This window comes from Musca autumnalis, unplaced genomic scaffold, assembly GCF_047663935.1.
Source record: "Musca autumnalis isolate F117 unplaced genomic scaffold, ASM4766393v1 scaffold_3, whole genome shotgun sequence".
Classification (NCBI taxonomy): domain Eukaryota; kingdom Metazoa; phylum Arthropoda; class Insecta; order Diptera; family Muscidae; genus Musca; species Musca autumnalis.
In genome coordinates, this window is record NW_027411866.1 from 244,436,636 (window position 1) to 244,452,168 (window position 15,533).

At 29.8% G+C, this 15,533-nt stretch overlaps 1 protein-coding gene across 2 annotated transcripts in view; it reads left to right on the forward strand.

Moving 5' to 3' along the window:
• Positions 1-15,533, forward strand: part of RunxA (RUNX family transcription factor Runt related A) — a 184,557-nt gene that overhangs the window by 129,935 nt on the left and 39,089 nt on the right. For both annotated transcript variants that reach the window (XM_073973465.1, XM_073973464.1), the window contains exon 3: positions 15,006-15,119. In XM_073973465.1, the coding sequence (XP_073829566.1) occupies positions 15,006-15,119 (114 nt within the window). The remainder of the gene's footprint in view (positions 1-15,005; positions 15,120-15,533) is intronic.

Consider the following 15,533-nt stretch of genomic DNA (forward strand, 5'->3'; position numbering starts at 1 on the left):
CCTACTAGAAAAGGTTATACGAGAGGCAAACGTCAAAAGATGTGGCAGAATCTACACCATAGCCACATGTTACTTGCTTATACTGATGATATAGACATCATGGGACGATCAGTAAAAGAAGTAACTGATACTTTTATGAAGGTCGAAGGAGAATCTGCTAAAGTGGGTCGGGCGTTAAACGGCGAGAACACCAAACTGATGCTGTCAACGCGCAATGCGTCCATTGAGATCGGACCAACTGTTGAAGTTGGTTCCTATAAAAGACTGCGTATACCTCGGCACCGCCATAAACACAACAAACGACATCCGTTGTGAAATAAAAAGAAGAATGGTACTGGTCAACAGATGCTACTTTGGCTTAAGTAAGCACTTTAAAAACAAAGCCACAACTCGTCAAACAAAAATAACGCTTTAAAAACACTGATACTGATGTATGGTTCCGAAGCTTGGGTACTTGCGGAAGCAGATAAGGCAGTGCTTGGCGTGTTTGAGAGAAAATTTCTTCGAAACATCTACGGACCGATCTGCGTTGACGGTGAATATCGACGTCGTATGAACCACGAACTGTATCTGCTATACAATGACATCAGTATACATAAACGTATCGAGATGCAACGGTTGCGTTGGCTATGCCATATCATAAGAATGAGTGATGATGAACCCGCTAAAAAGGCATATAAATTCGGGCAGTATGGCAGTGCACGCAGAATTGGCAGGCCAAAGAATATATGGCGCAAAAAGGTGGATGATGGGATGACAAGGCGCTGTATTCCAGAAAGCGAAGCACTAAACAGAGAGAATTGGAGATCTTTTCTTAGTTCGGTCTATGGAACAAATGTTCTGTAATGGGCCAGCTAAGTAAGTAAGTTTTGTCCGAACTAGTTGTAATTTGACATTTGAAACTCCCAGCGGTCACAAAACTTCTCCATTAAAAATTGTCAAAATATATCCACGGTTTGCTATAGCTACCTTATAAGGGTACCTCCGATTTTAGGTATTTTGAGAATTTTTGCTAAATTTTTTGATCGAAAATTGGCCGTGTAGGTCAAGGTTTTGCTATAGCCCCATAGAACAGTACCTCCTGATTGTCGCTATTTAGTCTCGTTGAAGCTATAACATATTTTCTGTACCGAATTTTTGGATTATATTTTTAAAGATGTAGGCACATAATGGAACCAAAATGGCTGAAATCTGGTTCCAATATAATTTATGGTGGAGGGTATAAAACGTACATATCCGGCCGAACTTAACGTCGTTTTCATTTGTTTTATCTAATACACTGATTATTTTTTAATGTAATTTAATTATATATTTCTACCTTTCATTCTTAATATCATTAATTTTAATTTTTTTCTTTAATTTTAAAAGAAATACAAATTAATGATAAATGCTCATTTGTGTTTGTCATTTGATTATTTGTTCAAAGGAGACAAAAACAAACAGGCTAAATTTCCACGGTAATTTTATTTTAATTAAAACTCTTTTGTGTGTGTTTGAGTGTGTGGCTGTTGGTGACACGAAAAACACACATGTAACTCCATTGGATACACCAACAACACGCCACATTTGAAAGCGATAAATGAGTTAATTAAATTTCACAAAAACAAAAAAGAGAAAACAAACTTTTTCCACAGAAACGTTTGTCTTTGGCAACAACAAAGAAAAGGGTTGCAACAGCAGCAAAGTGATAAATCTTTTTTGCTTCTATTTTCGGTTGTCTAACCACCGCTTAAATATTTACTGTTTGGGGAAAACTTTTTAGCCACTTGGGTTGATGTAGAATCTTAAAAAGTTGGTAAGGAGCTGACAGACAAAGGCGAATAAGGTAAAATGATTTTCTTGAGGAAAATAATATTTCCATTAAAAGTGGGGGAATTTTGAAAGAGGTTTATAGAAAAAACGAAAGTCGGGCATCTCTTTCTAGTCAAACGATATTTGGTTCATTGGTGAAGATAGCAACTCGATTCAACTAATAACTGAATCAAAAAGCACTCTTTGGTAGAGGAATAGATAATTATTTCAGTTTAAAATATTTCAATTATAAACATTTCTTTGGTAAGACTTTCCGAAGTCGGACATCTCTTCCTAGTCGAACGTAGTTGATATTTGGTGAAGATGCCAACTCGATCAACTCTTATATAATTTAACTAATAACTGAATCGAACAACACTCTTTGGTAAGGGAATAGTTTAATTTTTTTTTGACTCGAAAACGACCTGGGATTTTAATTTTGACTTCAACATTTTTTCTAGGTATTATTCGACACATTTAAAGATATTTCTTCTCAGTAGGAAGTATAGGAAACATTGTTATAAATGATATTTCAAGAAGATGTATTTTATTCCATTCCCAGTACCCAACAACTTATTTTCCAAACCTCCAAATTAATCCTTTCCAAATCTACATTTCCAAGCAGGAGAAATATAAATCACATGTTCCTATCGAACACATAAATTCTCTAATGCACACAAAATGTTACCTCACCAAACTCCCACAAATAATCTAAGGAGAATATCCATTCTCCGCTTAACAAATGACCCCACCAGCACCAAATTCCAAGAAGAAACATAACAAAGCCCAAAATAGCAGGACCATCAAAGCGCACCACCACACTAAATGGCGCACAAAAATGTTTGTGGCCTTAGTGCTGATAATAGTTTAAAGCAGAGCCCCAACAAAAGTCCTCATACCCACTATACCTTACACCCTAGAGTCAGATCACAATGTAATAGATAACCAATGATTTTTTTTTCGTTAGATTCAATTTGGTTGGACAAAACATTGCATACACAAAATATCACGACAAAGGAGAAGGAGGAGCAGAGTTAGGCTAAAACTAAACTGAATTTGATTCCCGGTTATTCCTAAAACCAACAACAAAAATGTATGCGGGAGAAAAATGAACGAACGAACTATTGTAGTCTAGTTTTTGTTGGAATGTTTTTTTTTTGCAATGCCCTCCCCCAAGAGAGATGATGATGACAATTGAAACACTGAAATCAACAAAATGTTGAACAATTGAATTGATTTGGTGAACGGATACCCCGAAAACAAAATCCATGGCCATGGTGTATAACAAACAAGAAGCGCACACACACCCACATGTTTACACACAACGTTAGTTCGTTCCACGAAAGTTTTGTGGGATGCTGGACGTTGTTGTGTGTAGCTCCCAAAGGCTATCAAATAAATGCTTGTAATACTACAAATAAACTACAAACAAAGTCCATTCCATTTCATTTTTGGCCAAAGGCAGCGGCATCATCAGCTTTTGTGTCACAAATAGCTATGCAATTTTATACCAGGCAGGAATATTTTTTCTCCTTTGCCCGCCAACTTTCTTTGTTGGCCGTTTTATGTAACGATCATTGGTGGTTAATGGTGGCAGGCAGCTGAATTTGCTTTCTTTCTGCCATGCAAAACAGGCCGGCTAGAAAAATTGCTTTATTTGAATAAACGCGTTGATGCGGTTTGTTTTTGAAACATCAGAGTACACAAACAAACCATCTGGGCACGATAATCAAATGGACAGAAAACTCGAAAAATTTGAAAGGGATATTTTAAGCAATTCAATAGGAACGTCTTAAATTTTTGGTTTTCAAGATTATGGGAATCATTGGTAATCTTTATTTTACTACATTTTACAATTTACTAAATAATATTTTCAATTTCTCACCTACCGGTATTGAAGGAAAGACTTCAGTCGAACTTTTTTATTGTTGTCTTTATTGGGACGAAGGTCATTATTTATGAAAGTTTTTAATTAATTGAATTTTAAGTCGAGTTAACATGACCTAAGGAGTTTTTATTGAAAAAGTGAATTCTAGCGAAGTCGCACGCACCCAACCAATATGCTACGATCATTTCGCTGGTGTTTTAATTCAGCTCATCAGTCATATCGGATGTGAATGGCTAGAAGACGAAAGCTGATTTTGATAATTTCTATTTATACAACCATTATTACAAATTTGCAGATATGAAGTATTTTTGAAGCCTTTTTATTATCAGATTTATTGTCCTCTTATTGGGATGAATGTCTTTATTTATGAAAGTTTTTAATTAATTTAAAATTCAATTAATTAATCGAGCAAACACGACCTAAGGAGTTTGTATTGATCAGTCACGTTGTAGTTATGTTGGGCATTTTTCGAGTAACATATTCCTGTAGTGGAATTCTGAAACTCATTTTTCGAGTTACCGACAAAAATCGGTAAAATTAAAATGCTTAGAATTTCGGTATTAACAAAATTTTTTGCTGAGTTAACAAGCAAACAAAATTTGTTGCTAATTCCTACCGATTTATTAAATTTGGTTTTTTACAGCAAAAATTATTTTTTTCTTTGAAACATTGAGTTATTAGGGAACATAAAAAAAAATTTAATTTTAAAATTTATTTTTCTTGGATTTTTGTTTTAATATTTGGAAGATTTCTTAATATTTTTTTTTTAATATATATATTTTTAAAATATTTTTTTTTTGATTTTTTTTTATTTTTTGGATTTTTATTGAATTTTTGTCGAATCATTTTTTCTGATGTTTTATGCAATATTATGCAATATATATTTTATTCTTGAAATTGTTAAAGAAGATTTTTCATTAAATATCGATTTTATGAAGGGTATAAAAACTATTCTTTATTTGTTTGGGATTTTTAAGGAAACATTTTCTTAGGTTAAAAAAAAACTCTTTTGGTTGGATATGTTTTAAAGAAAAAATTAATAGAGTTGTTAACAAATGTTTGTTCTTATTTTTTTAAATTTAAAAGAATATTTTTCGTACAATATAATTTTTTTTTCTTGGATTTTCTAAGGAATTTTATTTTCTTTGAATTTTTTAAACTATATTTCTTTCATTTTTAAAAACATTTTTTAATTAACTTGGATTTTTATTTTAAACTTGCACAAAGAATATTTTTGAAGGATTTTCTTAAATACTTTTCTGGAATTTTTAAATAATGTTTTTTTATGTTTTGAGGATTATAGTTTTTTTATTTTTTTGAGTATATGTGTATATTTTCTTCTTTTGTGATTATATTTATTGGATATTTTTGGTATATTTTTTGGATTTATATAAAATATTATTTGGAATAAAAAAATATTTTTAAAGACACATTTTTTTTAAATTTTAAAAAGTTTTTTTTGCAATTTTTTAATTAGTTTTTAATTGTTGTTGTTTTAAGATACATTCTCTAAAAATTTTAAAATTTATTTATTTTTCAAATATTTTTCTATCTTTTTATAAATATTTTTTATTTTTTAGACTATTTTTTGTTGAATTTTTTTAAAGAATATTTTTTGGATTTCTATAGAATCATTTTGCCTGATGTATTATGCGATTTTTTTGGATTTAAAAAATATATATTTTCTCTTGAAATCTGTAAAGAAGATTTTTCACTAAATATCAATTTTATGAAGCGCATAAAAAATATTCTTTATTTGATTGGAATTTTTAGGGACAATTTTTCTTAGATTCATAAAAACACCCTTTTTTGGATTTTTTAAAGAAAAATTTCCTGGAATTTTTAATAAATTTTTGTTCTTACAAGTTTTTCTGAGATTTTAAAGAATATTTTTCGTAAACTATAAAATTATTTCTTGGATTTTCTAAGAAATTTTGTTTTCTTTGAATTTTTAAAATATTTTTTGTTAATTTTTAAAAACATTTTTTTAATATAATCGGATTTTTATTTTAGACTATTTTTTTAGATAAAAGGATATTTTTGTAGGATTTTTTCAAATACTTTTCTTGAATTTCTAAATAGTATTTTTAAATAATATTTTTTGGATGTTTTGAGGAATATAGTCTTTTGGATTTCGTGTGTATGCTTTTTTGTGATTATTTTTATTGGATATTTTTGGAATAATTTTTCATGGATTTATTAAAAACATTATTTGGATTTAAAAAAAAAATAAAAATAAATTTTCTTGAAATAATAACAAATATTTTTCCTTATAATTTTTTATTTAGTTTTTAACTTTTGTTTCGTTTTCTAGAATTTTTAACTAATGTATTCTCTTTCATTTCTTTATTTCGTTGTTTATTGGATTTTAGAAAATATTTATTTTTATTTTTTTTTAAATAATACTTTTTTGAATTTTTAAAAACATTTTTTAAATATTTCTTTTTTATGATTATTTTTATTTAATATTTTTTGAATATTTTTTCTCCGATTTATTAAAAAATATTATTTGAAATTAAAAAATATTGAAAAATATTTGTATATGTACATTTTGTTGAATTGTTAAAACACATTTTCTTGATTTTTTTTTACAAATATTTTTTCTTTATTTTTTTATTTAAAAAAATATTTTTGGGATATAGGAAAGAATATTTTTTCTTGAGTGAAAAAAGTTCAAAATACTTGTTCTTGAATTTTTTAACAAATTCTTCCTTGTATTATTTTAGGAAATATTTTACATATCTTAGAATATATTTATTGATTTTTTAAATAAGACTTTTTTGAATTTTTAAAAACACTTTTTAAATATACTTGGATTTGTATTTCAGACTATTTTTTAGATCAATGAATATTTTTGTTTGATTTTTTAGAATTGATGTTTGACTGATTGTGCATGTTTTGAGGAATATAGTTTTTTTATTTTTTGGGTATGCTTTCTTTTTTATGATTAGTTTCATTAGATATTTTTGGAATATTGTTTCTTCTATTTATTAAAAAATATTATTTGAAATAAAAAATACTAAAAAAATATTTGTATAGGTACATTTTGTTGAATTTTTAACAAATAGTTTTCCTGCAATTTTTTTAGTTTTTTTGTTTAGTTTTTTAAGATACTTTTTGTTGAATTTTTTTTAACAAATATTTTTTCTTTTTTTTTTTTTTTGATTTTAAAAAATATTTTAGGGTATATGAAAGAATATTTTTCATTTAAAAAATATTTGTTCCTGTGTTTCTTAAATAATTTTTTTTATTTTTGAAGAATAGTTTATTGTATTTTTTCGGAGTTTTTTTAGTTTCCATAGATTGTTTAAGAATTTATGCAATTTAAAAATATTTAATTTATTTTTTAAGGAACTTTCGTTTTATTTATTTAAAATATTTTATCTTGGGTTGTTTATTTTTATACCATCAGGATTTATGCTAACGAGGGTATATACACTTTCATACGGGCAAAATGTGCCTCATCGAAATAATGGTTTTAGACACCAAGTATGTTCGGACGAAATGTGTTTCAGACAATTTGAAGTTGATTTAGCCATGTCCGTCCGTCTGTCTGTCTGGCTGGAGCACACGATAACTCTCGAACGGATCAATCAATTATGTCCAAAATTTGGCTTTCGTAATATTTTGTCCAAACTTAGTTTAAGTTCGATGGGTTATATCGGTCCACTTCTTCCGATACCTCCCCCACAAAAGTTCGAAAATGTTCGGAAAATTTGTGCGCACGATAACACTTGAAGGGATTAACCGTTTTGGTCCATACTTTCTACTAAACTTAGATGAGGTTCCAAAATGGACTCAATTGGTCCACACCTTCGGGTACCTCCACACAAAATTGCAGATAAGTTCAGATTAGGACCTGCTCTCGAATCGCTTTGGTTTTTGTTGCAACAACTTGTATTAATTGCCATACTTCCTAAGAAAATAGCCCGAAAGATGCAAAAAGCCCCTATAACACAGTGTGTAGTCGATGGAGCGCAAGATAACTCTAGAACGGATCTGCCGATTCGGTCCAAAATTTGGCCTTCGTAATATTTTGTCCAAACATAGTTTAAATTGGAAGATAAGCCATATCGGTCCACTGCTTCAGGTACCTTCCCCACAAAAGTTCAAAAATGTTTGGAAAAATTGAGCGCACGATGAATCTTGAAGGAAGTGACCGATGTAATCCATACTTTGCACATCCTAATACATCTACCAGATATAGATTAGGTTCGAATATGGACTATATTTGTCCACTCGTTCGGGTACCTCTCACACAAAATTTTGGATAAGTTCACATTAAGGCCTGTTCTCGAATCACTTTGACTTTTGTTGAAACGATTTGCATTCGCTACCTCCATTGCTACGGTAAAAGTTTTTTCGGTCCATATTTCTTAGGAAAACAGCCCGAAAGGTTCAAAAAATCCCTATGTCACCATATGTGGCGGTCCGAGAGCACGATAACTCTCGTACTGTTCAACCGATTTGGTCCAATATTGGATCTTCGTAATATTATATCCAAACTAATATACCGGTCCACAACTTCCGGTACTTCTCCCCAATATTTAAAAAAATGCCACTAAAATGCTATGACGACATCACTTGAATGGGGCAACCAATTAGGTCCAAACATTGGATCTCCTTATATTTTTTTCAAAATTTAGTTTAACTTCTAAAATGGCCCATATCGGTCCTCCCTAAGGGTACCTCACCCACACAATTTCAACATTTGTGTCTTAGTGCAGTTAATTCCTAATCCAGTTTTTTTGTCGCAAGTTCAAATGTCCAAAAAGGGCCACAAAATTCTGAAGAGACCTTAAATACATTCGATCTGTCCGTAGTTGAAAGTTTCACTTCACATTGGCTGAGGGTATATATCTGTCGGCAAAGCCGACTGACACTTTTTTACTTGTTTAAAGATACATTTTCTTGAAATTTTAACAACTATTTTTTCTTATAATTTTTTTTAGTTCTTAATTGTTGTTTTTGTTTTCTAGAATTTTTAACAAATTTAATATTTCTGTTTGATTTTTTAGAATGGATGTTTGATGGATTGTGGATGTTTTGAGGAATATAGTTTTTTTTTGTATGCTTTTTTTTAATGATTTTTTTATTGGATATCTCTGGAATCTTTCTTCTTGGATTTTTTAAAAAAATATTATTTGGGTTAAAAAAAAAAAAATAAAAAAAAACAAAAATATTTGTTTAAAAATACATTTTGTTTAATTTTTAACAAATATTTTTTCTTGAATTTTTTTTTTTTTTGATTTTTTTATTTTAAAAATTATTTTTGGGATATGTGAAAGAATATTTTTTTCTTGAGTTAAATAATTAAAGTAACATTTTCTTGAATTTTTCTTAAATTCTTCCCTGCACTGTTTTATTGCTTATTTAAGACTAGCAAAATACCCGCTACTTCGTATGCGGAAAAGGAATAATATTCAAAAAATATTTAATATGGTGAACACTGAACATTTTTATGTACTAATACCTATTTGAATTGATATATAATTTCTTTCAAGTACTGTTCGTACACGTTTTATTCGAATCTCAAAAAGAAGACCTCTACACTTCAACAGCGGCGTACATTTTAAATTATAGTCCATGTTTTATAAGAACGGTATGGATATTTTGAAAATTTTATCCACATTTTCCAACCGAATTTTGGAATTTGTGATATCAAAATGTGGAAAACCGATCGATTCCCCGGTCAGGCAACATCAAATTTTCAACGGTGGCAAAATATCCCTCAATAATGACATTTCCTAAGTATTTCAGCCATGTAAATCTTCTCTACAAGTGGTGTCGTAAGGCACGCCGTTCGGACTCGGCGATAAAAAGTAGGTCCCATATCATTGAGCTAATATGAAACGGGGTGTCTATGGAACAATTATTACATTATTTAGAAACCGAATTCATGTTAATATAGAAACAATAGTACATTATTCAGTAAAATTTTTATAATCCAGAACCTTAGCTCATATGTTACAGTTTTAGCTCTACTTGTTCACCCAATGTCAATGGTATTACATGTAGAAACCTTTCATACATTTAAAGGTCGATTTTAATAAACATTCTGATCTAATCTCAACAGTGATCCTCACAACAAATTTCATTTATCGATTCACTCAATACCAGTGCTTCAATATTTAGTATAACTTAATACTTCTAGTACATTTATTGTACTACCACTTCTAACAATGAACCTGACAAATAAATAATATACCAGAATTCCACTTCTATTCCTTAGACCAATACCAAATGTTTTGCATTGCATTTAGTACATTTCGTATTTCTTAATAAGTCAGCCAGCCCTCAGCCTAATTTCAGAATTTGTATGCATTTCAAAAAATCCTTATCTAAACACCAACACCATACCTCATACAACAATTGGAAATTCCACCTTTAACCCTTCAAGCAACTCCAAAATGGTACCAAATTCAGTACTTATAATATGTATAAGTTAAAAAACTACTGTCTTTTATCCAAAACTAAATCAAAATCGCATAATCGTATACATAATAAAGAATTTCACAATTTCAGCTCTACTAATTTACACAATAACAATTTGAACCAAATTCTGTGCCATTTTGTAATTTTCGTACACTTATTGTAGGTATATCCACAACCACATCCATATCTCAACCCTACTGATGTGTGGGGTAATACCATTAATACTTTTTGTATGAAAATACGATTTTCAATAACTATCTCCAACAGTAATTCCAAATTTCAGGATTCCACCCTATCCGTCCACCCAAAACTAAATTGTACCAAATTTAGTACCATTTAGTACTTTTCGTAACCATAAGTACGAACTTTCAAAACTATCTCAGTCCTACACTCCAGCAGTAATCTAAATTTCAGGATTCCAGCTCTCTCCGTTAACCCAAATTGAACCAAATTTAGTACCATTTAGTACTTTTCGTACCCATAAGTACGAACTTCCGAAACTACCTCAATCCTACACTCCATAAGTAATCTTAATTCCAAACTTCAGTATTCCAGCTCTATCGGTCCACGTAAATTTAAATTGAACCAAATTTAGTACCATTTAGTACTTTCCGTACCCATAAGTAACAATTTCCAAAACTAACTCAATCCTACAGTCCTACAGTAATCTTAATTCCAAATTTCAGGATTCTCTCTATTCGTTCACCCAAATCTAAATTGTACCAAATTTTGTACCATGTAGTACTTTCCGTACCCATAAGCATGAATTTCCAAAACTACCTCAGTCCTTCAATTCATCAGTAATCTTAATTCCAAATTTTAGGTTTCCAGGCCTATCCAAATCCAAATTTTACCAAATTTAGTACCATTTAGTAATTTCCGTACCCATAAGTACGAATTTCCAGAACTACACTCCAAAAGTAATTTTAATTCCAAATTTCAGGATTAGTACTTTTCGTACCCATAAGTACGAATTTCCAAAACTACCTCAGTCCTTCACTCCATCAGTAATCTTAATTCCAAATTTCAGTTTTCCAGGTCTATCCAAATCTAAATTTTACCAAATTTAGTACCATTAAGTACTTTTCGTACACATAAGTATGAATTTCCAAAACTACCCCCATATTTCACTTCGACTGTAATCTAAATTTCAAATTTCAGGTTTTCAGCTCTATCCGTTCACCCAAATACAGATTGTACCAAATTTAGTACCATTTATTACTTCTCGTACACATATGTAAGTACGAACTTCCAAAATCATTTCCTTATATCAACACCACTTCCCAACCTTGATTGCCATACCAAATTTGAAGATTGTATATCCGCTCAAAATATACAATTGGTACCAAATTTAGTAACTTTCAGTACTTTTTGTACACTTATAGGTGGTATTTCCAAATTCTCTATATAACTCTCCATCAGTGACCTTCGTTCCAAATTTCAGAATTTTAGCTCTTCCCGTTTGCCTAATACCATGGATACCATATTTTGTACGAAATAAGTACGAAATTGCTGGGTTCAAGCTCTATTCGTTCAACCAAATCCAAATTGTACCAAATTTAGTACCATTTAGTACTTTTCGTAAACAAAAGTACTAAAACTACCCCATATATCAATCGTACACTTCAACAGTTATCTTAATTCGAAATTTCAAGTTTCCAGCTCTATCCGTTCACCCAAATCCAAGTTGTACAAAATTTAGTACCATTTAGAACTTGTCGTACACATAAGTACACATTTCGAAAACTACCTCATATCGCAATCCTATACTCCGCCAGTAATCTTAATTCCAAATTTCAGGTTTCTAGCTCTATCCGTTCATCCAAATCCAAGTTGTACTAAATTTAGTACTTTTCGTACACATAAGTACGAATTTCCAAAACTACCCCTATTTCTCAATCCTATACTCCGTCAGTAATCCTAATTCCAAGTTTCAGATTTCCAGCTCCATCCTTTCACCCAAATCCAAATTGTACTAAATTTAGTACCATTTAGTACTTTTCGTACACATGAATACGAATTTCACAAACCATTTCTTTTTATAAACACCACTTCCCAACCTTCATTTCCATACCTAATTCCAAGTTTCTAGCTAAATCCGTTCAAAATATACAATTGGTACTAAATTTAGTACTTTTCGTACACTTGGAGGTCGAATTTCCCAAAACCCATTGGTACATCTTTCTAACTCTCCATCAGTTACCCTCATTCCAAATTTCAGAATTCTAGCTCTTCCCGTTTGCCTAATACAAAGGGTACCATATTTAGTACCTTTTAGTACTTTTCGTACCCTTATATGTCGAATTTCCCAAAACCCAGCCTTATCTCACCCCTACACACCGACAGCAACCCACAGTCAAAATTTCAGCTTTCTAGCTTCAGCGGTTTCGTCTGGGCGATGATATACATGTCACTCACTCACTCACTCAGTCATCACTAAGCTCTTTTATATATATAGATACATTTTGAAGAACTTTTTAAGACATATTTTTTTCTTGTTTTTTTTTTTAGATTTTAAAGAATATTTTCTTGGGACTTATGAAAGAATATTTTTTCTTCAGTTAAAAAAAATAAAAGGAATTTTTCTGTCGTTTTCTCATTGTATTATATTTCTTCTGGGTTGCTTTAATGAATATATACTTTTTAATTTTTAGAGACATTTATTTCTTTAAAAAATAGTTGTTCTTTTATTTGTTAAAGAATATTTATTATTTTTTTCCTTGGATTTTTTAGGAATTTTTGCAATTTTATTTTTTTTTTTATGTATTTATAAGGAACTTTCGTTTTATTTATTTAAAATATTTTGTCTGAGGTTTTGAATTTTTTTTAAAATACTTCTTAGTATTGGATAAAAAAATAGTTTTCGAAAAAAAAATTACAAGATCGTTTATGATTATTTTGATGGAATTCTTTTGTTAAAAATGTCCTGGATTTTTTTCAATTTAAATAATATAAAAAATGTAAATGTGTATGTAATAAATTTACTTGAAAATGTTTTTTTGGCATACAAATATGTTTTCTTATATTGCTTTAAAAAGTCAACATTTAACCATGTTTAGATGGGGCCATAAAATCCAAGCTGAATGTGACACCCAACCCAACTAGAATTTTTGACGTTTAGGTCTGTACTTTCAAAAAATGTTGCACAGTGCATTTAAAAACAAAAATATTTTTTTTAGTTTTTTTAGAGTATATTTTTTTTTGATTTTTTAAGAAATAATAATTAAGAATATTTTACATGTTTTTAATTTTTTTTATTTTTTGAAGAATATTTTCTTGATTTTTTTTATTTTTTATTACTTTTAAATGATTTCGTTTTTCGTATTTTTTATTCTCTTTGTTTTTGATTATTTAAACAAATCCTTCGATTTTTTTAAATAGTTTTAATGGACTCTAAAAAAATATTTAAGTTTAAAGAATATAATATTTACTAAATATTTTAATGAATATTTTTATTTATTTTATAACGTGGATTTTTGTAGAAAATTTTTCAAATTATTTTTAAAAAATTTAAAAAAAAAATACTATTTTTAAAAAATATTTCTAATTGGTGCTGCGTTATATCACTCATATTTCAAAATATGTTTTTAATTCATCAAAAATATCTCGGAAAATTTAATTAATTAATTAAATTATTATATAATACTAGCTGACCCGGTTCCGCGTTGCTGGCCCCTCGTTTTGGCTTTCCGTGTAAGCCTTTGTAATCTATTTAAATATTGATCCCTCTAGATTTTCGAACCGCATTGTTGGCCCGTCGTTTTAGTGACCAATGCACATTATCGGTGTTCTACTGTATTCTAAAATCTGGGATTGATCGCGCTTTCCCACCTATTGGAGCCCGGGTTAAAAGCGTTTTTGTAGTCACTTACTAAAATTAAGGATATTATCTATAATTATACATTTTTGAAAAATTGGGATATTCCATTTCCGAGAAGACCATTCAAGATCAAGACAGTAAAAATCATATTATTGCAAACGTTTTTTAAACAAAACGTTCAAAAATAACTTTAATTTCACGATTTCTTAAAAAATTTTGTGGGGGAGGTTCCCTGGTCACTCCACTGACCACTAAAAAGTAGTTAAAAACCTATTCTCAGACCTACAAACTCCACATACAAAATTTCATCAAATTCGGTCCAGCCGTTTCGGAGGAGTTCAAAGCCGAACACCGTGACAGGGGAATTTTATATATGTATATATAGATATACAATTTTGAATAAATATATTACACCGCCCGACAACCAAAACTACACATGAACCAGACTATATACGTCTGAAACTATAGGAAAATGGAGTAAAATGACACTTTATATTTTTCGTTTTCTCATCTTGTTGTCCGTTTACAGGAAAAATTCCAAAGGACAATTTTTTCAAACAAATATTTTAAATACTTGTACTCATCGCACGATGCTATTGTTGGTTTCATATTAAAGAGAAAAATATTGAATTTATATAATAATTTACATTTTTTGCATTCAAGGATAACAAGGACATCAAAAATGTCCTTAAAAATTAAATCGTAAAAAAACAGTTGAAAACATCCTGCAATTTTTTTTCAAAAAGGATATTCAAGGATATTTTTATGTCCTTGTTTGAATATCCTTTAAAAGGTCAACAGGATGAGAAAACGAAAAATATTAAGTGCCATTTTACTCCATTTTTCCTATAGTTTCAGTCGTATATAATAAGGCTCATGTGAAACGCAATTTTTTGAAAATTGTCGGACGGTGTTACGGTAACCCTGTAGTTTTTAAAAATGTTTTACCAAGCTATCTAGAAAATTTGATATTTTAAAAACTCTTGTTTCATTGGAAATGGATTTTTCAATAACTTTTTTAATCCATTTTTCAAATCCTTATTTCAAACCTGCTTTTTACTTCTCTTCCAGGGAAAAGTTTCACTCTAACTATAACTGTTTCAACAAATCCGCCACACATTGCCACATACAATAAGGCCATTAAAGTAACTGTCGATGGACCACGAGAACCCCGTTCCAAAACCAGTAAGTATTTCCTCAACTAAATATAACACCATATTTCATTCATTGTACACATCCACACACTCTCACCATAATCACTTTATCTCCACATAAAAATCTTTTCATTTGGAATAGACATTGTTAATAAATGTGTATGGATTTTTATTTATTTACTTTGATGCCAGAAGGGGTAAAATCTCATAAATCCTTAAAACGTAAAGACAGAGAACAAGATTTAATTTTTGTACCGAATAGAAGAACATTTAAATAAAATACACAATTCATTAGATTTTGCAATGGATAAAATACAAATACATATTTTAATATAGATGGCACAGTGGTTAATAATTTTTGTGCAATATTGACATGTAACTAAAAAGAAGGTATATTTTTTCATATTTTCAACTGTGAGTCCACTCTGTAAATTTTAGCGAATAG